At 47.9% G+C, this 23,842-nt stretch overlaps 1 protein-coding gene across 1 annotated transcript in view; it reads right to left on the bottom strand.

Moving 5' to 3' along the window:
- LOC119971674 (anoctamin-9-like) overlaps positions 1–23,842 on the bottom strand; it is a 239,037-nt gene that overhangs the window by 63,033 nt on the left and 152,162 nt on the right. The window contains exon 14 of the mRNA XM_038807553.1: positions 19,822–19,986. Within this exon, the coding sequence (XP_038663481.1) occupies positions 19,822–19,986 (165 nt within the window). The remainder of the gene's footprint in view (positions 1–19,821; positions 19,987–23,842) is intronic.

Here is a 23,842-nt window from a genome sequence, read left to right as displayed (position 1 = left end):
TTGCGGCGTCGGGCTGCTAGCCCTGACCGGGGACCAGAATCGGTTCCCGGTCGGGAAGGGGCGCGCTGGCGTCAAACCCGCCCGGGTTTGACGCCAGCCTTACGATTTTCTCCCGTTTTGGGAGAATCGCGTCCAAGGATTTTGCAGTGCATACTCAAAATAGGCTGTAGCCATGATATAGATCATAGAATTTACAGTGCAGAAGGAGGCCATTTGGCCCATCGAGTCTGTACCAGCCCTTGGAAAGAACACCCTACTTAAGCCCATACCTCAAGCCTATCCCCGTAACCCAGTAACCTTTTTTGGATACCTAGGGCAATTTAGCATGGCCAGTCCACTTAATCTGCAGCTCTTTGGACTGTGGGAGGAAACTGGAGCACCCAGAGGAAACCCACGCAGACCCAGGGGAAGCGGCAGACTCCACACAGACAGTAACACAAGCTGAGATTCGAACCCAGGTCCCTGGCGCTGTGAAGCGACGGTGCTAAGCACTGTGCTACGATACCGCCCCTTTATGCCAGTAGTGGAGAAGAGAAGTGTGGGGTGGAGAATGTTTAAGCAAGTAGAAAACTTTGCATGATCAACAAATAGCTGGAGCTGTGTGTGAGCGCATCTGGGGCGCGATTCTCCGAACCCCACGCCGGGTGGGAAAATCGCGGGAGTGCTGGGCGATTCCCGCCACGCCATCCTGGCACCCGCACGCGATTCTCCCACCCCCCCCCCCCAATACGGCTTGCCGCATTTCACGACAGGCTGCTCGGAGAATCGCCGCTCGCCGTTTCTAACAGGCGAGCGGCGATTCTCCGGCCCGGATGGGCCGAGCGGCCTGCCCAATCCGACAGGTTTATGCCGGCGCCAACCACACCTGGTCGCTGCCAGCGTGAACAGTGCGCGGACGCTGTGTGTGCGGCCTGTGGGTGGGGAGGGAGGATCGAGCACCAGGGGGGTGCTCAGTAGGGGTCTGGCCTGCGATCGGTGCCCACCGATCGGTGGGCCGGCATCTCTAAAGGACGCACTCTTTTTCCTCCGCCGCCCCGCAAGATCACTCCGACATATCTTGCGGGGCGCCCGCGGGGAGGACGGCAACCGGCACGTGCGGGTTGGCGCCGGCCAACCTGCGCATGCGCAGGTGATGTAATTTAAGCGCCACCAGCCGCGTCATTTACGTGGTGCCGCTTTGATGCGGCGCCAAGGCCCGGCGCGCGAAGTTGACGCGGCGCCACTCCTAGCCCCCTGGGGGTGGGAGAATGAGGGGCGAGGAGCGGCCTCCGACACCGGAGTGAAACACTCCGGTTTTCACTCCGGCGTCGGCATTTTGTCTCCCGTTGGGAGAATTTCGCCCCTGATCTGAGGATAAGCTTAAATAAGGAAAATGGTATCAGAGAAGGAGAACAAGCAGCAAGACAGAGGTTGATATAACAAGAATTAGTAGTCAATTATTGTAGATATTTAGAGGACAGTAACTTTCACACGTGGTGACAGCCAGTCCCACCACTTCTCAGATTTATTTTACTGCTGTGTTGATCCATCAACTAAAACTCACTGACGCTTTTTAGCCCCACTAGTCTCTTAGACTGTACTTCACTCTTCCATTACTCTTAGACTGAATCCTGCTCTAGATTATTTGGGCATCATTCTGCCCTTCCACTGGTCTCCTAAATCAAACCCTTCCCTTACTATTTCCATGGACTAATTTCCCTGTTTCTATTGGTCCCGTTAACCCATTTTTCCATGATAAATTACCACATCAGACCATTTCTCCTTCGCAATTCACACTGGCCTCCCAACACCAGGATTTATTTGTGAATAAGTGTGAAACTATCATATAGCTGTTTCAGTTGTTATGGGCCAGGGTTTAGAGAACCCCAAAGTGTATCATGGAGTTCACCTGACCCACAACTTTCATTAGATTGTGGTATGGGGAGCACATGCCCACTCTACAGGTGTGGTACAGCAGAAATGGAAAAGTATTTTTGAAAGCAAAACAATGTTTATTCTGTGAACTCAAATTAACCTTTTTAAAGCATACAGTGGACATCTTAGCAACCTTTAATCCAAATACAATCCCTAAAGAATACAACACTAAGTAATCGTTTAAGCTTTCCTTTTAACATCCATAAGACTTAAAACACCTTTTACCAGAAGCACATCAGGTTAAAGTCACCACTGATATTAGTTTTAAATCACCAGGATCGATTTAGTCTTTAGATTACAGAGAGAGACTCTAATACACCTTCTGGCTGTGACTGCAGCTATCCAGCTCTGAAAACAAAACTAAAACTCACCCTGCAGCAAACAGCCTAAAACAAAAGTAAAAAAGCTAACAGACAGCCTAGCTCCACCCACTCTCTGACATCACAGCTGGAATAAAAACCCATTTCTTAAAGGTACTCTCACTACAGATATTTAAATACACTCCCATTTACAAACACCCATTTCTTAAAGGTGCTCTCACATGACACAGTCACCTATCTCTCTTTCAACTCCACCCCATCCCCCCATTCCTGGCTTCCCTATTACCTCCTAACCACTCCAACTCTCAGGTGCTGCTAATCTAGTGTTTCTCTCCCCAACATTTTCCAAACATTTCTTCAATTAAACTGAATTCCTGCTCCCTTGGTCGTCTTCTCACTCAATTCCTTACAACTCAACTATCCATGGTCACCGCATTGCTTATTTATATTTTAAATACATCTCTTTATTCAGACACTTTACATCGGAAGAAGTGATGAAGCACGGCCATGGCAGAACGAGAAGGACTGACTAGTCTGCCACACGCGGAACATTCCCTCACCAGAAGGTGGTTAGAGGAAGTTCCTCTCAAGGGAACTGAGAGAACTTAGTGTTGTTGAAAATACAGAAAAATGTGTCATTTGAAACATGGAAGTCTGGCAATATCTGGTCTGAGAGAAACATGAGGGGATACAGGGAAAGATCCCATGAAGGGTTAATAGCAGCTGCAAAGAGCAGGATTAAAAAATGCAGATTCTTTCTCGCAAGCAGGCTTAGCAAACACACAAGATTCTTGTATTAAGCTAAAACAATGGCTCACACCTTCATTGAATGTAACTATCTTAGGAAGCATCTGGATAAGCATGGATGAAGGTTTCAATTGAATTAAGTGATGAATGTTTAAAACAGGCAGGTCTTTCAAGTCATAACCAAGTGAAATTTTTAGAAATTAAAAGCAAAGGTTTCACACCTTCATTGAAATTAACTCTCTTAGTAAACAGCTGGAAAGGAAAGGATGATGTTCAGTTGAATTTGGTGTCTATTCTAAGTGTGAAATTCTACTAATACCAAGTAAATTAAAAGAAAATTGGAGACAACCTGTCTACGAGAAACATAATTTAAAGTCAAAATCAAAGGCAAAGTTATGAGCTGGGGACAATTGGAAAATTAAACTATTGAAATGACAGGTATTAAAAGTAACACCTCTATTGAAACCAAAGCATTTTGAATATCACAAAGGAACTTTGAACATCACAAAAAACAATGTAATCAGATCTGAGAGGTGAGGCCATGCCAAAAATGAATACTCAGTTGTATTAGAATGTTTAGATCAAAGATACTTTTTAACAATCAAAGTGAAATAAGTTAATTGACAATAAGGTCATAAAAACTTAATAATTATTAGAAAGAGAATATAAACCCAGGGAGCAGAAGCAGAAGGAGAGAACTCAGAGAGAGGAGAGAAGCATATTCAGCTTTCACAGCTCGGTCATGGGAAATATGAGATAAGCAGCCGAGCTTAAACAGCTATACATCTAAGGAAGGCTAGAATTTAAACAGGAGTCAGAGTCAGCTGAGAGATAGCTAGCAGAGCCAGCTCTTATAGCTCAGTACATGGGATCGACAAAGCACAGCGACAGAGCTAACCAGCGAATACATCTCAAGAAGACCAGACTTTAAAGAAGAGTGATTGTCAAGGTGGGCCTGAAGGTCCCTTCAACCAACCAGAAGGATCCAGAAGCAAGATCTTTTTATCATTCTGTAAAGAAAGTGTTTGCAGCTTTTAAAAGAAAAAATATAATAATAAAATAATTTAACTTAACCTGAAAAAGTGGTTATTCCTAAAGTCTACTTTACTTACTTCGCAATGCAGGACCCAGGACATCGATGCTACTAAGTGGTAAGTAGATAAAATCTTCGGTGAAGGTATGGGTTATACCGGGAGATAACTTGAAAATATAGTTTGACCTGAATAGCACCCACCGAAGCCTGCATCGGAGTCAGGGAGTGAGAATCCCTGTTCACCATTTAGAATGTCGGCCCTTTTTGATATAGGGGAAATTCTAAGAATAATGGTGAGTTTTCAAAAACATTAGAGAGGAGACGAAGACCAATATCCAGGCTGTAGTCAGGGTGGCAGTCACGGAGGCTCTGGCGACCATGCAGGTAGCCCTGGACAAGGCAGAGAGACAATTGGAGGCCCAGGAGCAATCTGGTTGCAAGGGAAAGCTTCCCCAACCCACCAACCCATCAGGAATAGACAGAGCCGACGGGTCACTCCGCCCAAGGCTGGAGAGCAGTGATAATCGCCAAAATGCACCTGTATCAGGACCGGGAAAGAACTCTGCGCTGGGCAAGATAGACGGAAAACTGTAATTGGGAAGGTCACCAGGTCAGGAGCTACAAGGGCATTGGGGCTGACCTGGCCAAGCTTCAGGTGGAGTTCAACAGGGTGAAGCAGCGCTGTACAAATACAGTGTAACATTTGGCATGCTGTACCCGGCCAAACTCTGGGGCGTATTCCAGGGTAGGGAGCACTTCTTCACAGCTCCTGCGGACGCGGACAAATATGACATGGAGAACAGGCTGGAGAAACGGCAGCAGGGACAGCACTGAACAGATCACCCAAAGAGACTTTATTTAACCAACTTGAAGGACACATTGCGCAGGGTTGCATAGCCTTGTTTTGAGGACGGGAGTTGCAGCAAAGGAAGGAAAGGGCGAGGAGAAAGGCAGGTAGGGAGAACAGATAGTAGGGCGACGGGTGGATATACAACCGACCCTGGGAGGTTGTGGGCACCACACCAGCAGTAAAGCTAGCACTAGGAAGCATGAATGAGAGAGGGACTGCGGAGCACCTCCTGCAAGGGAGAGACCACCTGGTAAAGAGGGGGTACAGATCAGTAACGGGGACAATCAGGGGAAGAAACGGGAGGAAGGGAACATGGGGGGGAAAAACAGGAAGGGGGTAGAAAGTACATAGGGGAAACATAGGGACAAGGATAGTAAGGGCATTAGGCTTGCCATAACAGGCCACACGTGGCAACTTGGAACACAAAGGCACTGCAAGCAACCATTTTGGAGGATTCCTGAGTCAAAGGAAAACCCGGAGTGCAGGGGCTCACCCACATGATGTACACCAGTTGGCGGCTATGTTGGGTGGCCACTGGACAAGGGAAAGCCCAGAGCACAACGGTCCGGCCTCATGGGGAGAAATGTGACCACGGCCATTTTGGATGGTCCCCCAAACAAAGGGAAACCCCGGAGTGCAGGAGCATGTCCACCAGGTAAGTATAGTTGACCCCGCAGGAGTGGGGGGGACACCTCCATCAGAATAGTCACCTGGAACATCAGTGGACTTTAAAAAATATATATTTTTATTCTCCTTTTACACATTATCTTCAAAATTTACACCCAACAAACAATCGATGGTAACGAAAACAATGTCAATCCCCTTATCAAAAACAACAATCTCATCCTTCCACCACCCCCCAAACAACAGCTCACATCTCAATACAAACATCAAATAAAAAAGGAATCAGGAATCACCCACAGTCACCATCAACATACACAGTTGTCCCCAACCCACCCACCTAATGTTCAATGTCATCCAATTCTAGAACCCCGACATCCTTCCCCTCAGTTCAAACTACACCTTTTCAAGAGTTAAGAATTCCAGCAGGTCCCTCTACCATGCCAGGGCACAGGGTGGAGAGTTTGACCTCCACCCCAACAGGATCTGCCTTAGGGCGATCAACGAGGTGAAGGCTACAACATCTGCCTCCAGCCCCACTTCCAGCCCCAGCAGATCCGACACCCCAAATATGGCCTCCCAAGGGCCCAGGTCAAGTTTCACGTGCACCACTTTAGAGATTACTCTAAACACCTCCTTCCAGTAATCCTCCAGCTTTGGACAGGACCAAAACATATGAATGTGGTTTACACGGGGCCGCTGCCTCCCCCCCGCGCAACGTTCACACATATCTTCTACCCCCTCAAAGAGCCGGCTCATCCTCGCCCTTGTGAGGTGTGCTTTATATACCACCTTCAGCTGTATCAGCCCCAATCTCACGCACAAGGTGGAGGCGTTCACCCTCCGAAGCACCTCATACCAGAACCCCTCCTCCATACCCTCTCCCAATTCTTCCTCGCACTTTGCTTTGATCCCTTCCAACGGTGCCTTTTCCTCTTCCAAAATAGCCACGTAAACCGTCGACACTACCCTCTTCTCCAGTCCCCCTGTCGTCAGCACCTCCACCAGCAATGTGGCGGCCGGCTCCATCGGGAAGCTCTGTATCTCCTTCTTGGCAAAGTCTTGAACCTGCATGTATCTGAACAATTCTCACTGCTCCAGCCCATACATAGCTCCCAGCTCCTTCAATCCTGCAAACCAACCCCCAAGAAACAAATCTTTTAGTCCCCTAACTCCCTTCTCCTCCCATCTCCGAAAATTTCCATCCCACTTCCCTGGCTCAAATCTGTGATTGCCCCAAATCAGAATCTCCTTTGACCCCACCCCCAACCAGAAGTGCTGGCAAAACCGCCTCCGAATTCTCAACGATGCTATTACTACTGAGTATTTCCCCAGGGCCATCAGGAGCGGCGCAGTTGCTAGCGCCTTCAATCCCGACCCCCTACAAAAACACTCCTCCATTCTGACCCACTGGGAATCAACCCCTCTGACCCAGCTCCGTACCTTCTCCACATTCACCGCCCAGTAATAATACATCAGGTTCGGAAGACCCAAACCCCCTGCTTGCCTTCCCCTCTAGCAGCACTTTTCTAACTCTAGTCACCCTCCCTCCCCATAGGAACGAGATTATGGTTCCTTCACTCTCTCTGAAAAATGCCTTTGGCAGGAAAATTAGCAGGCATTGGAAAGTAAACAGAAATCGCAGCAATACGCTAATTTTTACTGCCTGTACCTGACCCGCCACGACAGAGGGAGACCAGCCCAACTTGCCAGATCAGCTTTCACCCTCCCCACCAAACTAGAAATGTTGTACCTACGGAGAGCCCCCCCCCCCCCATCCCAAGCAACCTGCACCCCCAGGTATCTAAAGGAGACCCTGCCCTACGGAATGGCAGCCCCCACCTCGGCCGAGACACCACAAAATACTCACTCATGTCTAAAATTAATTTGTACCCCGAGAAAGACCCAAACTCCCGAAACAGCTCCAATATTTCCCCTAATGACACACTCGGTTCCGACATGTATAACAGCAAATCATCCGCATATAAGGACACCCTGTGCTCTATCCCTTTCCATACCCCCAAACTTCTTAACGCGATGGCCAACGGCTGAATCCAAGTACAAACAACAGGAGGGGACATTGGACATCCTTGTCTAGTCCCACGGTGGAGAGAAAAACACCCCAAGCTGACGTTATTTGTGCAGACACTCGCCCTTGGCTCCTTATTCAGTAGCTTTACCCAGTCCACAAATCGTGGTCCAATCCCAAACTGCTCCAGAACTGTCATCAAGTACCCCCATTCTACCCGGTCAAATGCTTTCTCGGCGTCCAATGCCACAACCACCTCTGTTTCCCTCCCCTCCGCCGGTGCCATAACCACATTCAATACCCTCCTAACGTTAAAAAAGAGCAACCTCCCTCTCACAAACCCCATCTGATCTTCACCTATGACCTTCTGGAGGCACTCCTCCAGCCTACCTGCCAGTACCTTCGCCAATACCTTTGCGTCCACATGTAAATGTGGTATGGCCTATATGACCCACACTCCGTTGGATCCTTATCTTTCTGAAGCAACAGGAAAATCAATGCCTGCCCCAAAGTTCGTGGTAACACCTCCCTCCCTATCGCCTCCTCAAACATCCCCAACATCAGCGGTGCCAGCTTATCCTTGAATTTTTATTCCACCAGAAACCCATCCGGCCCTGCCACCTTCCCGCCAATCGCATCTTTTATCTCCTGCTCCACTATCGCCCCTTCCAACGTAGCCCTGTCCCCCTCCTCTAACCTCGCGCCCCCAACAGGGGGGAAGGCACCAGACAGGGATGGTGGGGGACCATGAGGCGAGAGAACAAACGGGGATAGGAGCAGGGGAAAGAGGGACAAAGGGTGGAGAAGCATCCTCTCCAACCCATCTAGAAATTCCTGCATCTCCCGGTCTTCCCCAAGTGGTTCTGACCAATACAACCTCTCATAAAATTCCTCGAAGACCTTATTAATCTGATCCAGAGCCACACAACTTCCCTGCCCTGTCCCGCACCTGAACAATTTTCCTTCCCACCTCCCTCCGAAGCTGACCCGCTAACATAAGCCCTACCTTTTCTCCATGCTCGTAAACTGCACCCCTTGCTCTCCTCAGTTGGCGCACCACCTTCCTGGTAGATAGTCGGTCAAAGCTTGCCTGTAGTTCCTTCCTCTTTTCCAACTTCGCTGGATCCCCATCTTCTTCAAAACTCCTATCTACCTCCAACATCACATATATTACCCTCTGGCCCTCCAACCTCCCGTCTTTGTCCACCCTAGCCTTAATAAGATTACCTCACCCCTCACCACTGCCTTTAGAGCCTCCCAGACAACCGCCTTCGACACCACCCCCGTGCAGTTAAAACCTACATATTTCTCAATTACTTTCTCAATTTTATCACAGAACCCAAGGTCCCGCAACAGTCCCACATCTAATTTCCACCCCGACCTCTGTACCATACACCCCTTCTCCAATACCATATCCACCGAATGCGGAGCATGATCTGATATTGCAGTTGGCGAGTATTCCGACCCCTTAATCCCAGCCAGCAGCGCCTTCCCCACCACAAAAAAGTAGACCATGAGTATACCTTATGGACCGCAGAGAAAAACGAGTACTCCCGTTCCCTCAGGTGCAGAATCCTCCAAGTGTCCACCCGTCCCATTTCTACCATTAGCCCAGCCAACTCCCCCCCCCCCCCCCCCCCCCCCCCGACAGGACCAGCGGGAGCAACCGTGACCTGTCCAACCTTGGCTCCTGTACCTAGTTCCAGTCCCCCCCCCCCCCCCCCCCCCCTACACACCTACTTCTCGAATCCTTCATCCACCCAATTGGGACTATACACACTTACCAGCACCAATAAACTCCCCTCCAGGGCCCCTGTACTTCCTCTCGAAAAAACCTCACCCAGTATCAATCCCACCCCCCCCCCCCCCCCACCACTTTCACATCTCCAAGGCCCTTCGAAACCTGCTCACCAGGTTCCAATGTCCGCAGCCCCACCCCCTATCTCAACTCCATTTACTAGCTGACTACAGTTAGCTAGTGCGGGGGCCCGCCCCCACAAGGCATTCTGTCCCCTCCCCTCCCACTGTCCCAGAAAAACCAATCCAACCCATACAGCTCAATAAAATAACATATAACCGTCACAACAAAAAATGGCAATCGAACAAAACAAAAAAAGACAAACTCAATAACAATGTGAAGTCAAGTAAGTTATAATACAGGTCAATGAATAGAAAGTTATAACATGTAGACATTCTCCAGCTCCCCAATCACAGTCCACGACCCTTCTCCAGTTCCACTCCTCACTTCTGTCCCAAGCCTTCTGCCTTCACGAACGCCTCAACTCCTTCACCGTCTCAAAATAAAAATCTTTGGTGTTGTATTTAGCTTCGCCGGATACACAACAATAAATCACACCCTACTGTTGTACAGTATCATCTTTACTCAGCCAAACACTGCTTGCCTCTTTGCCAATTCCACCATCCAATCCTGGTGTATCTGAACTCCAGCAGCAGCCCACTGCTCCTCCCGCTTCTGCCTCGCCCAGCTTTACACCCTCTAATTCGTGTGGCATCTATGGAAGCAGATAATTACTGCTCTTGGTGGCTCATTTAATTTTGGCTTTGGCCTTAGCGACCGATGAGTTCGGTCCAGTTCATACCGGGAGGGCTCCTCACCTTCCCCCATCAACTCCGCCAGCATCTAGGTGCCGGGACCAGACGGATTCCCGGCAGACTTCTACAAAAAATTCACGACAGCCCTGGTCCTGCGGGAGATGTTCACAGACTCGCTAGCTAGGGGCACACTGCCACCCACGTTAGCACAGGCCTCAATCTCGCTGATACCTAAGAAAGACAAAGACCCAACGGAATGAGGGTCATACAGATCCATCTCACTGCTGAACCCAGACGCCAAAATACTGGCCAAAATCCTAGCCAAAAGGCTAGAAGACTGTACCTGAGGTGGTCACAGAGGACCAGACGGGCTTCGTCAAAGGTAGACAGCTTACCTCAAACATCAGGCGCCTGCTGAACATGATAATGACCCCCTCCGGGGAGAGAACACAAGAGGTGATCGTCGCCCTAGATGCAGAAAAGGCATTCGACAGAGTCGAATGGAAATACCTCATAGAGGTACTGGAGCGGTTCGGGCTTGGAACAGGGTTCACCTCCTGGGTAAAGCTCCTATACAATGCTCCCATGGCGAGCGTACGGACCAACAGTACCAACTCCCAATACTTCCAACTGCACAGGGGCACCAGACAAGGATGCCCACTGTCCCCGCTGCTGTTCGCCCCAGCGATCGAACCACTAGCAATCGCGCTCAGACCAGCAAAAAGCTGGAGGGGGATCCGAAGGGGAGGCAGAGAGCACAGAGTCTCACTCTATGCAGATGACCTGCTCCTCTACATTTCGGACCCACAGAGCAGCATGGACGGAATCATCGCGCTCCTGAATGAATTTGGAGCCTTCTCGGGCTACAAACTCAACATGAGCAAAAGCGAGATCTTCCCAGTACACCCGCAAGTAGGGGGGGCAGCACTAAAGGGGCTGCCGTTTAAACAAGCCCGACACAAATTCCGCTACCTGGGTTCCAAATAGCCCGTAACTGCAAAGGGATCCACAAATGGAACCTCACCAGTCTGACGGAGGAAGTAAAAAAGGACCTGCAAAGATGGAACACACTCCCACTCTCCCTCGCAGGGAGAGTCCAGACGATCAAAATGAACGTACTGCCCAGGTTCCTCTTCCTGTTTAGATCCATTCCGATCTACATCCCCAAGGCCTTTTTCAAAGCGCTGGACAAACTAATCATGGCGTTCGTATGGAGGAGGATTGGGGGGGGGGGGGGGGATGCTAGGATCCCAAAGAAGGTCCTGCAAAAAACAAAATCCAGGGGGGGCTAGCCCTCCCAAACCTACAATTCTACCACTGGGCGGCGACGGCCGAGCGAATAAGGGGATGGATCAAGGAGCCAGAAGCCGAGTGGGTGCGCGCGGAGGCGGCCTCTTGCGTGGGTACCTCCCTCCGGTCCCTCCTCACGGCAGCACTCCCATCCCCACCCAAAAAACATTCCAACAGCCCTGTGGTGATAGCCACCCTCCAATCCTGGAACCAACTGTGGCAGCAATTTGGCCTGACCAAAATGTCGGACAAAGCTCCCATCTGCAACAACCATAGGTTCACACCAGCACTGACTGACGCCACCTTCAAAAGGTGGGAGCAGGACGGAGGGACACTGACAGTCAGGGACCTATACACGGACGGCAAGATCGCAACACTGGACGAACTGACAGAAATTCCAGCTAGCCAGGGAGAACGAGCTAAGGTATCTGCAGCTTAAAAACTTCCTACGAAAGGAGACAAGGACGTACCCACAACCGCCATGACAGACACTACTGGAAGAACTACTGGACGCAAGCATACTAGACAAATGAAACTGTAGTGACATGTATGACCGACTGATAGAAAGGGCTGACACCGTACTGGACGCAACAAGAAAGAAATGGGAGGAGGACCTGGGGATTGAAATAGGGTGGGGACTCTGGAGCGAAGCACTGGATAAGGTCAACTCCACCTCCACGTGTGCAAGGCTCAGCCTGATGCAGCTAAAAGAAAAGCGAACCACGGGGGTGGGGAGGAGGAGATGGGGAACAAGAGAGAACCAGCGAGGTGGGGGGGAGGCAGGGAAATGAGAGCCGGAAGGAAGGCACGGGATACCAAAACGGGCATGACATCTCCAGGAGCAGGGAACGAGGAAAATAAAGACGGGAGGAGCGGCAGAAGCGGAGGCGAGCGCGAGACGGCAGCGAGATCTGTCCGGGAGAAGCAAGCGACAACAACACGAAACACAGCCAAGTATCGCCCACTGTAATTATCTCCCTGGCACCCGAATGTATATTTGCCTCCCCAATCCCCCCCCCGCCCTGGAAACAGTCGCCTACTTATGTCTTGTAAATAATTTTGCCAGGTGTACAGAGCCACTGCTGTTGAGCTGGTGTATAACACCCGACCAGTTATTCTATTTCATATTTTATTGGGTTTTTTTACTATGTACTATTTTCTTCTCTTTGGTATGTTTGGGTGTGCCCTTCTCTTCTATATATGTGTATATATATATATATATATATATATGTTTCTTATCCTGTGTACATAACGGTAATTATACCTTGTTCAAAAACCCAATAAAGAACATTTATTAAAAAAAACTCCGCCAGCATCTTGGTACTCCGTTGGCCTCGGGCCCTCTGTCCTTTCGGGCAAGCCCACAGTCTTCAAATTGTGCTGCCTCGAGCGGTTCTCCAAATCTTCGAGCTTTGCTCGAAGCCCTTTATTAGCCTCCACCACCTTCCACAGCTCGTTCCCCCATCGAGGTGAGCTGATCGCTGTGCTGCGACATGGCCTCCTCCATGTCCTTCATCTTCTCACCCTGCTCTCTCACCTCGAAAATGTCTTTGCCACAGCTCCACTCACTGGGGCAATTGCCTCCTCCACCAACAATTTCAGTCCGACCGCATCTCCTTAACGCATTCGTGTACCTGGAAAACTGCTTCTCCAGCTCCACAGCCATCACCTCAGTCATTGTTTCCACCGTAAGCAGTGCGGCCCCACCATGCGGTCCAGCTTCCGCCATCTTGCCAGCTCTTTTGCTGGTCCTCTCACTCAACGGCAAACCCTCGTTTCCTCCCTTCTTCACAACTGCTTTTTGCAGTCCTATTGGCATCCTTTAGAGACTTTCTATCTCCCTTTCTTCAATCCTCCCAAAATAACCCCGGGACCGGACTTTAAACGTCCTTAAAATATACCTCAAGCGGGAGCCACCCAACGTGGGACTTCTTCTCTAAATGCCGCCACCGTAAGTCCCGAACGTCAGTCGACTTAACAGCCCAGTGATAATGATCCAGAGTCTTCTCCCACCTAAAATGTATGAAAGCCGACATAATCTTTCTCTGAGAAACACACCTGAGGGAGAAGGACCAACTGTGGGTAAGTAAGGGCTGGGAGGGACAGACCTACCATTCCTGCTACAGGACGAGGGCCAGAGCCACACTGTTAAATAAGAGGACAATGTTTACCATGACGAGGCCTGCTACGGACCTAGAGGGACGGTACGTCATGATCAGCAGTGTCCTGAACAGGGCACCGGTAGTCCTAGTGAATGTGTACGCGCTCAACTGGGACGACACGGAATTTAGAAAAAAAGACCATGGTGGAAGTCCCCAACGTAGACACGCACCAACTTATCATGGAGGGGCACTTTAACTGCTACAGGAGCCACAGAAAAGTTGAACCCCAGAACGGGAAGACCTCCAACATGGGCAGCACGGTAGCAGTGGGTAGTACGGTAGCATGGTGGTTAGCATAAATGCTTCACAGCTCCAGGGTCCCAGGTTCGATTCCCGGCTGGGTCACTGTTTGTGCGGAGTCTGCACGTCCTCCCCGTGTGTGCGTGGGTTTCCTCCGGGTGCTCCGGTTTCCTCCCACAGTCCAAAGATGTGCGGGTTAGGTGGATTGGCCATGCTAAATTGCCCGTAGTGTCCTAAAAAGTAAGGTTAAGGGGGGGGTTGTTGGGTTACGGGTATAGGGTGGATACGTGGGTTTGAGTAGGGTGATCATTGCTCGGCACAACATCGAGGGCCGAAGGGCCTGTTCTGTGCTGTACTGTTCTATGTTCTATGTTCTAAAAGAACTCAGCATATTCATGGAACAGATGGGGGCAGTGGACCCATGGTGGTTCACCCACCCAGGGGAGAAAGAGTTCTTTTAGTCCCAGGTACACAACATATATAAAACAAATCAACTTCTTTGTAATGGGGAAATCAGTGCTTCCAGGGCTAATAAGAGCGGAATACTCCGCGATTGTAATCTCCGACCAAGCTCCCCATTACGTTGATGTGAAGTTGGAGGTGGGCTGTGGCCAAAGTTCCCCCCATGGAGGTTGGACATGGCACTCCTGGCCAATAAGGCTTTTTGCAAGAAAATATTGCAGGCCATTGACGAGTACGTTACTAACAAGGCATGTAGAGATAGGGAAGAGAGGGTGACTAGGCAGCAACTAGTCAACTCCATATTGGAGGTAGATCGGCAATACACTGAGGCCCTGACTGTCGAGCTCCTGGTGGAGAGGTAAGAGCTACAGATGGACTTCAACCTGCTCTCCACGAGAAAGCAGTGCATCAATCCGCCAGGCACGGGAGACCATGTACAAACATGGAAACAAAGCCAGCCGCCTACTGGCTCACCAGCTGAGAAAGCAGGCAGACACAAGAGAAATAGGTCAGATTTGAGTCCACAGAGGCAAACTAGTAGCGGAGCCGGAAAAGGTCAACGAGGCATTCAAGACCTTCTACTGTGGGGCTGTACATCTCTGAGCCCCCCCCCCCCCCCCCCCCCCCCCCACCCGAGGGGACTGAGGATGAAATAGGTCGTCGATGGACTGGACATGCTAGTCGTGGAGGGAAATAGGAAATGGGGGTTGGAAGCACCATTAGAACACCATTAGAAGCCATGGAGAGCATTAACACTATGGGGACGGGGAAGCGCCGGGACCAGACGGATTCCTGACGGACTTCTACAAAGAATTTGCGACAGCACTGGCCCCAAACTTGCGGGAGATGTTCACTGGCGGAGGGCACCCTCCGCCTATGCTAGTACAAGCCTCAATCTCGCTGATACCCAAGGAAGACAAAGACACAACAGAATTGAACCGGGTTCACTGCCTGGGTGAAACTCCTGTACAGCTCTCCCACGATGAGCTTATGGATAAATACCACCAGCTCTAAATACTTCCAGCTGCACAGAGGTGCAAGGCAGGGATGCCCCTTGTCCCCGTTGCTGTTTGCCCTAGCGACTGAACCACTAGCAAGGGCAGTAAAGAATTGGAAGAGGATCTGGAGAGGAGACAGAGAGTACAGAGTCTTGCTCCATGCAATCACCTGCTCCTCTACATCTCGCAAAGCAGCATGGAGGGAATCATGGAGCTCTAGAAAGAGTTAAGAGCCTTCTCGGGCTACAAACTCAACCTGAGCAAAAGTGAAATCTTCCCAGTGAACCCACAAGGAGGAGGGAGAGAGCTGGAGGGACTGTGGTTTAAACAGGCCCGACACAAATTCTGCTACTTGGGGATCCAAATCGCCCTTGAGAAAATTCGGATCTACAAATAGAACCTGACCAGCCTGGTGGAGGAAGTTATAAAGGACCTGCAAAGGGGGGTACATTCCCACCCTCCCTGGCAGGGAGCATGCAGTCAATCAAGGTGAACGTACTGCCCGGGTTCCTCTTCCTGTTCAGATCCAGACCGATCTTCACCCCCAAGACCCTCTTCAACTAATTTGAAAAACTAATGATGGCATTTGTGTATGTGTGTGTGTGTGTGTGTGGGGGGGGGGGGGGGGGGGGGGGCACCCTAAGAACCCCAAAAAGGTCCTGGGGAGATTGAGAATCATGGGGGGGCCTAGCCCTCCCAAACCTGCAATATTACCGCTGGGCAGCAACTACGGATAGGGTAAAGGAGTGGATGAAGGAGCCAGAAGCTGGATGAGTGAGAATTGAGGAGGGCTCCTGCACGGGGACCTCCCTCCAGGCCCCGGCCATGGCAGGGCTCCCATCCCCACCGAACAAACAGTGGTGATAGTCATGGAACCAACTACGACAGCACTTCAGATTAACCAAAATGTTCGTTAAAGCCCCCATCTGCAACAACCACAGATTCAGGCCAGCCGTAATGGATATCACCTTCAAAAGGTGGAGACAGGACGGGGAGACGTTGGCAGTTAGGGACTTCTACACAGACAACAGACTGACAACACTAGAGGAACTAACAGAGAAGTTCAAGCTGACATGGGGAAACAAGCTAAGATACATACAGGTCAAAAACGTCTTACCTGGGGAAACAAAGACATACCTATTACAATCGCTGTTAGAGGACCTACTGAACGTGAACATCTGAGGGAGGGGTAACTGCAGCGACCTGTATGGATGACTATTGGGAAGGGCACACACACCACTGGAACAGACAAGGGAAAAATGGGAGGAAGACCTGAGGTTTGAAATAGAGTGGGGACTCTGGAGTGAAGCACTGCACAGGGTCAACTTCACCTCCGCATGCACAAGACAAAGCCTAATGCAGCTGAAAGTGATACACAGAGCCCACTTATCCAGAACCTGAATGAGCAGGTTCTTCCTGGAGATGGAGGACATATGCGAACGGTGTCAAGGAAGCCAGGCCAACCATGCCCACATGCTCTGGTCTTGCCCCAGACTTTAAAAAAATTAATTTACAGGATGTGGACGTCACTGGTTAGGCCAGCATTTATTACCCATCCCTAGTTCGCCTACACGAGGTGGTGGTGAGCTTCCTTCTTGAACCGCTGCAGTTCTTGAGGTGTAGGTACACCTAATTGCTGTTAGGGAGGGAGTTCCAGGATGTTGCCGCAGCGACAGTGAAGGAATGCAGATACATTTCCAAGTCAGGGTGCTGAGTGACTTGGATGCGAACCTCTTATCCTTCTAGATGGTTGTGATCATGGATTTAGAAGATATTGTCTAAGGAACCTTGGTGAGTTACTGAAGTGCATCTCGTAGATGGTACACGTGGCTGCCAATGTTTGTCGGTGGTGGAGGGTTGAATGTTTGTGGAAGGGGAGCAATCAAGCGGGCTGCTTTGTCCTGGATGGTGTTGAGCTTCTTGAGTGTTGTTGGAGCTGCACTCATCCAGGCAAATGGGAGTATTCCATTTCACTCCTGACTTGCGCCTTGTAGATGGTGGACAGGCTTTGGGGGGTCAAGAGATAGGTTATTCGCCACAGGATTCCTAGCCTTTGACCTGCCCTGGTAACCATAGTAATACTGTGGCTAGTCCAGTTCAGTTTCTGGTCAATGGTAACCCCCCCAGCAAACTGATTATGGAGGATTCAGTGATGGTACTGCCATTATATGTCATGGGGTGGTGGTTAGATCCTCTCTTGTAGAAGATGGTTATTGCCTGGCACTTGTGTAGTGTGAATGTAACGTCAGCCTAAGTCTGAATATTGTCCAGGTCTTGCTACATACGGACATGGACTCGTGGGCACTGGACAGCCATCTTTGATGTAATATCCAAAGAGGGTGGAGCCATGCCCGAGAGTGGCAGTCTTTGGGGTATCAGAACAGCCAGTTCTCTTCATGGGGAAGAGGTCTGACACCATTGCCTTTGCCTCCCTAATCGCCCGCCGAAGAATTGGCCTGTAATCAGCAGTACCACCCAAAGCTGCAGATTGGCTGTCTGACCTTTCAGAAATTCTCCAGATGGAGAAAATTAAATTCACCATCCAGAGGTCGGAAAAGGGCTTCCACAAAATTTAGGAGCCATTAACCCAGTTGTTCCAAGACCTGTTTGTAGCTAACAGCCGATAAGCCAAAGGGGGGGGGGGGGGGGGGGGGGGGGGGAGAGCCACGGTAATACAACAAATACAAACAAAGAGATGGGGGTGGTGGAATAATGAAGCATGGAGCCCAACCTTGCCCAGCACATAAAAAAATACACAGCATCACGGCAGGAGAAACAACGAGAATTAAATGCCTACTGGAAAACGTAAAAGAAGCTGTAACAGTTGTAAATAACAAAAGACAACTGAATGGAAGTCGGCTGATGTATATATATATTTGTTTTCGATGTATGTTCACACTTATCTTTGCTCTGTATAATAGAAAAAATCCTTAATTAAAATATTTTTTAAAAGAAAACAAGTACAGAGATCTCAAGAGCAGCCAGTTAAGGAAACTAGAGAAATAAAGAAAAATTTCCAAGAAGCCTGAGGTTAAAGGCACTAGAACAGAAAATTGTTTTGTGAAGACAGACAGCTGAGAAGAAGGCTGAGACGCCAGAAAGCTGAAGTGATATTCAGCTTTGTGAGAGTCTACTATAGCCTGTGGAGTGTGAGTTGAAATAACTATGGAAGTCAGTGGCTGGATCTCAGAGTTTGTGTAAAGGCAGTTAAGACAAAAGGACATTAAAGAGAGTGGTGTATAATCCTGGATTTGCTGTTAAAAGTGGAGCGGGGTTAGAAGAGTTATTTGTAAAACCTGTACTGGATTTTGGAATGTAAACCACTCAGTGAAAGCATTATTATTACGAGAGACAATTTTAAAATGTGTTTTTGGGAATGGTGTTTGGAAACATTCACGTGACAATCATCTGGAGAGATTCTGAGGAGACATCCACAAACATTCACATTGTGTTCAGAGTGGAGAATGTATTTGCCCACAGTCATCTTATTTGCTTGAAAGAGATTTATGTGTTAAATTACATCATTGTAGATTAAGATGTACTTCATAATCTGTGTTAACCCTTAAACTTGTGTGTAATTGTTAAGCTAAAGGGGGGATGAGGCATAGTGTATCATAATCCAATTTTTTCATGTTTAACTTTTTAAAATTATTGTTAAATCTGATTTGCGGTCCTGTGACTCTGTTCCTCTATCTTTTATTAAATAAAAATAAAAGTTAGGGTCTTTTGAGCCAGTATTCCATTTTGGGATCTTGCCATCCAATTATAACATCAACTGGAACCCTGCAGGTCTGAGCACAGTTATGCATCTTAACTGTGCTGCTCTTCCTGCCTCTCAATCATTTCTAAAGACCCCTTTCTCATCAGTATGCATTTCCTTGTTTACAGCACCTGCAAGCACTAGATCAACTGCCAGCCAAAGGAATTCCCATTCTCTGAACTTTGTCAGTTGCACGATATAATTCAGTCGTGATGGGCTTTTCAATGCCAATTTCATGTGCGTGCTGCAGAGAGAGAACTTTGACCAAACTCAACGTATAGGCTGGAATTTTCCAGCCCACCACGTGGGAACCAGCAACAGGTCGGCAAGCCACTGAAATCTTCATTCACATAAGTGGGATCGGAATATCTATATAATTTTTTAATTAAAATTTGTGTTACATTTGCATACAGTACTGCCTCGTTACCTCCCCAAAAATACACTAACCTAACTGTACCTCATGTGAAAGGAGAAATAACAAATAATTTATGGCTTGTTCTTGGAGGCTCACCAGACAAACTTATCTTCGCCCAAATCATCTCAAATGATGCAAGCAACAACCGTTACTCCTTTGACAAGCCAGAGCAGCGGTACTAACCAAAACTATTAGTAGTAAGATCCACATTGCCTGACCAAATAACCCCTCGGAACCTATAGCATATTGCTTCATCCCATAACTGCAGAATCTTCTCAGAATAAGCAAAATCCTGAATGCATCATGACTGTAAAATCAAAATACACAGAAGTTTCATAATATATGTATTCAAATATAAACTCTTGAAAATACAACAAAAGAAATGCAGTGTTTGTAATAAAGACAAAGTACTTTGTCTCAAACTTACCTTTGTCATGACGAGGATTGTAAAAAAATGCACCACTGCGCCAACCATTGCAGCAATTGTTCTGGAATGATCACTCAGAAATTCTGAAGAAGACTTTGTGAATATGACAGCAGCAATAATCCGACATATTACTATTCCAAGTGAAATACCAATAATAACAGTGATCTGTAAGGTAATAGGAAAATGACACTGAAAAAGTTAGCACAATACACAGGGGAAATACACAATGTTGACATAGTTATGAAAGACAGGCAAGGGTGGCATGACATAACCAATGCTAACAAGAACTTTCAAGGAGTTATGAGAATGATACATTGATAATCACAGAAACAGTTATGTACATATGCTTGTAATCTCTGCGCATCATCATTAAACAGCCTCAACACTCATTATTTGACAGCTTCAATCTCAGTTCATCCACAAATGGACAGTCATTGATAAACTGGATTCTTAGTGGACACCAGCAAATTACTGTTGAACACATTCGCTATTGCAACAGCCACATTTCAAAATCACTCCCATTGGATATGTGCAATCCAATACTCATTTCTTAATGAATATTTACATTTCTTAAGTTCTTGAATTATTGACAGCAACAATTCCTGAGGTAGTTATCTATTGGACAGCAACATATTTCCAAGTTCACCCTGTACAAGGATGCAGCAATCTGCAACTTAATTCCTATTGATAATTTGCAATTCAATAATTTCCTACTTCATTCTCTATTGATTATTAAAACTCCAGGCCCACTCACAATTGGACAACAACAAGTAAAAGCACAGTGCCCATTTTTTTTCCAAAAATCTACTTTATTCAAAAAATTTGGAAATTACATTACAAAACATTCGGACTTGAAATTTCAGGGCGTGCATGAAATTCAACCTATCTCCAGACAGCATGTTCCAAACTCAGGTACCTCATACATTTGTAATACTTTTGATACTTACGACATACATCCCATGTCAGACGTACAGTCTGCCGGCAAAAGCGTTTCAAATTGAAAATTACAAGTGCAATAGTTAGCTTATCATGATCCAACATGTTCCTCTCTGAGGTGCCGCAATACAATTTCAATACTCTTGATATTTGACATTTACATTTAATATCAGGCATACAGCCTGCCACAGCAAGGGATTCCATACAGTTTCCAGCCCCTCGGCCTTTCCCCATTGCACCTTTGCGGCACCTACCCCAAATTTAGTGCATCCCTCAGCACGTAGTCCTGGATCTTGGAATGTGCCAATTTGTAACATTCAATCAAGGGCAACTCTTTGCACTGGAAAACAACATGTTTCTGGCAGACCAAAAAGCATTTTGCACCAAATTGATAGCCTCCCAGCCATACAGGGGCTGTTTAGCACACTGGGCTGAATCGCTGGCTTTGAAAGCAGACCCAGCAGCACGGTTCGATTCCCGTAACAGCCTCCCCGAACAGGTGCCGGAATATGGCGACTAGGGGCTTTTCACAGTAACTTCATTGAAGTCTACTCGTGACAATAAGCCATTTTCATTTCATTTCATATTTGATTTTATCTCGGTATGTGTCCCTGGAAACAGCCACACGAGCAGAGTCCTACATCACAGAGCTGCTTAGGTTGAACCTTGGCAAAAACCATTGCATCTCTCTCCAAACCTTCTTTGCAAAGACCTATTCCACAAGGAGGTGGATGAGGGTTTCTTCTCCACCACCATGATGGCAATATGCAAAAAGGAAGAGTTTCCAGGCAGTTAAGAAGGATACCCTGGGGAGGGCATTTCTCACTACCAGTGAATATAAACTTGATGCTTGTTTGAAAGTTCTGATGAAGAAGGATTCCGCCAAACGCATTTGACAGTCTGCTCAGGGAAACAGCCAATAGAATCTACAATCTACTTTTCTTGCAAAACCTCAAGGAAGTTACATGCACCATTGCCTGACTTGTGGTCAAAGGTGTTTATCTGCATTAACTTTACTTTGAGGGTTAGGTGGTATAATTTGGTCGAACCGCCTAGAGTATTCTGTAACACAGTGGCCTTTAGAACACAGTGAAGATGTAGAATCTCAGCACTTAGTGACACTTGGTGTTTGCGTTCAAAGGTCCAGCATACCATTTGATGTAGCTACACATAGAACATAGAACAGTACAGCACGGAACAGGCCCTTCGGCCCTCGATGTTGTGCAGAGCATTGTCCGAAACCAAGATCAAGCTATCCCACTCCCTGTCATTCTGGTGTGCTCCATGTGCCTATCCAATAACCGCTTGAAAGTTCCTAAAATGTCTGACTCCACTATCACAGCAGGCAGTCCATTCCACACCCTAACCACTCTCTGAGTAAAGAACCTACCTCGGATATCCCTCCTATATCTCCGACCCTGAATCTTATAGTTATGCCCCCTTGTAACAATTACATCCACCCGAGGAATTAGTCTCTGAACGTCCACTCTATCTATCCCCCTCATCATCTTATAAACCTCTATTAAGTCGCCTCTCATCCTCCTCCGCTTCAAAGAGAAAAGCCCTAGCTCCCTCAACCTTTCTTCATAAGACCTATCCTGCAAACCAGGCAGCATCCTGGTAAATCTCCTTTGCACCCTTTCCAATGCTTCCACATCCTTCCTATAATGAGGTGACCAGAACTGCACACAATACTCCAAATGTGGTCTCACCAGGGTCATGTATAATTGCAGCATAGCCCCGCAGCTCTTAAACTCAAGCCCCCTGTTAATAAATGCTAACACACTATAAGCCTTATTCAGAGATCTGTGGACATGAACCCCAAGATCTCTCTGTTCCTCCACATTCCTCAGAACCCTGCTGTTGACCCTGTAATCCGCATTCAAATTTTTTCTACCAAAATGAATCACCTCGCACTTATCGGGGTTAAACTCCATCTGCCATATTTTGGCCCAGATCTGCATTCTATCAATGTCTCTTTACAGCCTACAACAGCCCTCCACCTCATCCACTACTCCACCAATCTTGGTGTCATCAGCAAATTTACTGACCCACCCTTCAGCCCCCTCCTCCAAGTCATTGATAAAAATCACAAATAGCAGAGGACCCAGCACTGATCCCTGTGGTACACCACTGGTAACTGGTCTCCAGTCTGAAAATTTTCCATCCACCACCACCCTCTATCTTCTATGTGATAGTCAGTTATTTATCCAATTGGCCAAATTTCCCTCTATCCCACACCTCCTTACTTTCTTCATGAGTCGACCATGGAGAACCTTATCAAACGCCTTACTAAAATCCATGTATACGATATCAACTGCTCTACCTTCATCTACACACTTAGTTACCTCCTCAAAGAATTCAATCAAATTTGTGAGGCAACACGGATCCGTGTTGACTATCCCAGGTTAAGCTGCATCTTTCCAAATGGTCATAAATCCTATCCATCAGAACCTTTTCCATTAACTTACCGACCACCGAAGTAAGACTAACTGGCCTATAATTACCAGGGTCATTCCTATTCTCTTTCTTGAACAGAGGAACAACATTCGCCACTCTCCAGTCCTCTGACAGTGAGGACCCAAAGATCAAAGCCAAAGGCTCTGCAATCTCATCCCTTGCCTCCCAAAGAATCCTTGGGCATATCCATCTGGCCCAGGGGACTTGTCGACCCTCAGGTTTTTCAAAATTGCTAATACATCCTTCCTCAGAACATCTACCTCCTCCAGCCTACCCGCCTGTATCACATTCTCATCCTCAAAAACATGGCCCCTCTCCTTGGTGAACGCTGAAGAAAAGTATTAATTCAATGCCTCTCCTATTTTTTCTGACTCCATGCACAATTTCCCACTACTGTCCTTGACCGGCCCTACCCTCACCCTGGTCATTCTTTTATTTCTCACATAAGAGTAAAAAGTCTTGGGGTTTTCTTTGATCCGACCCACCAAGGACTTCTCATGCCCCCTCCTAGCTCTCCTAAGCACTTTTTATTAGCTCATTCCTTGCTACCTTGTAACCCTCAAGCGACCCAACTGAACCTTGTTTTCTCATCCTTACATACGCTTCCTTTCAACCTCTTTTGTGA

Source organism: Scyliorhinus canicula, chromosome 9 (assembly GCF_902713615.1).
Source record: "Scyliorhinus canicula chromosome 9, sScyCan1.1, whole genome shotgun sequence".
Taxonomy (NCBI): Eukaryota; Metazoa; Chordata; class Chondrichthyes; order Carcharhiniformes; family Scyliorhinidae; genus Scyliorhinus; species Scyliorhinus canicula.
Note: the sequence above shows the minus strand (reverse complement) of the source record. Positions and strands in the feature narration are given on the sequence as shown.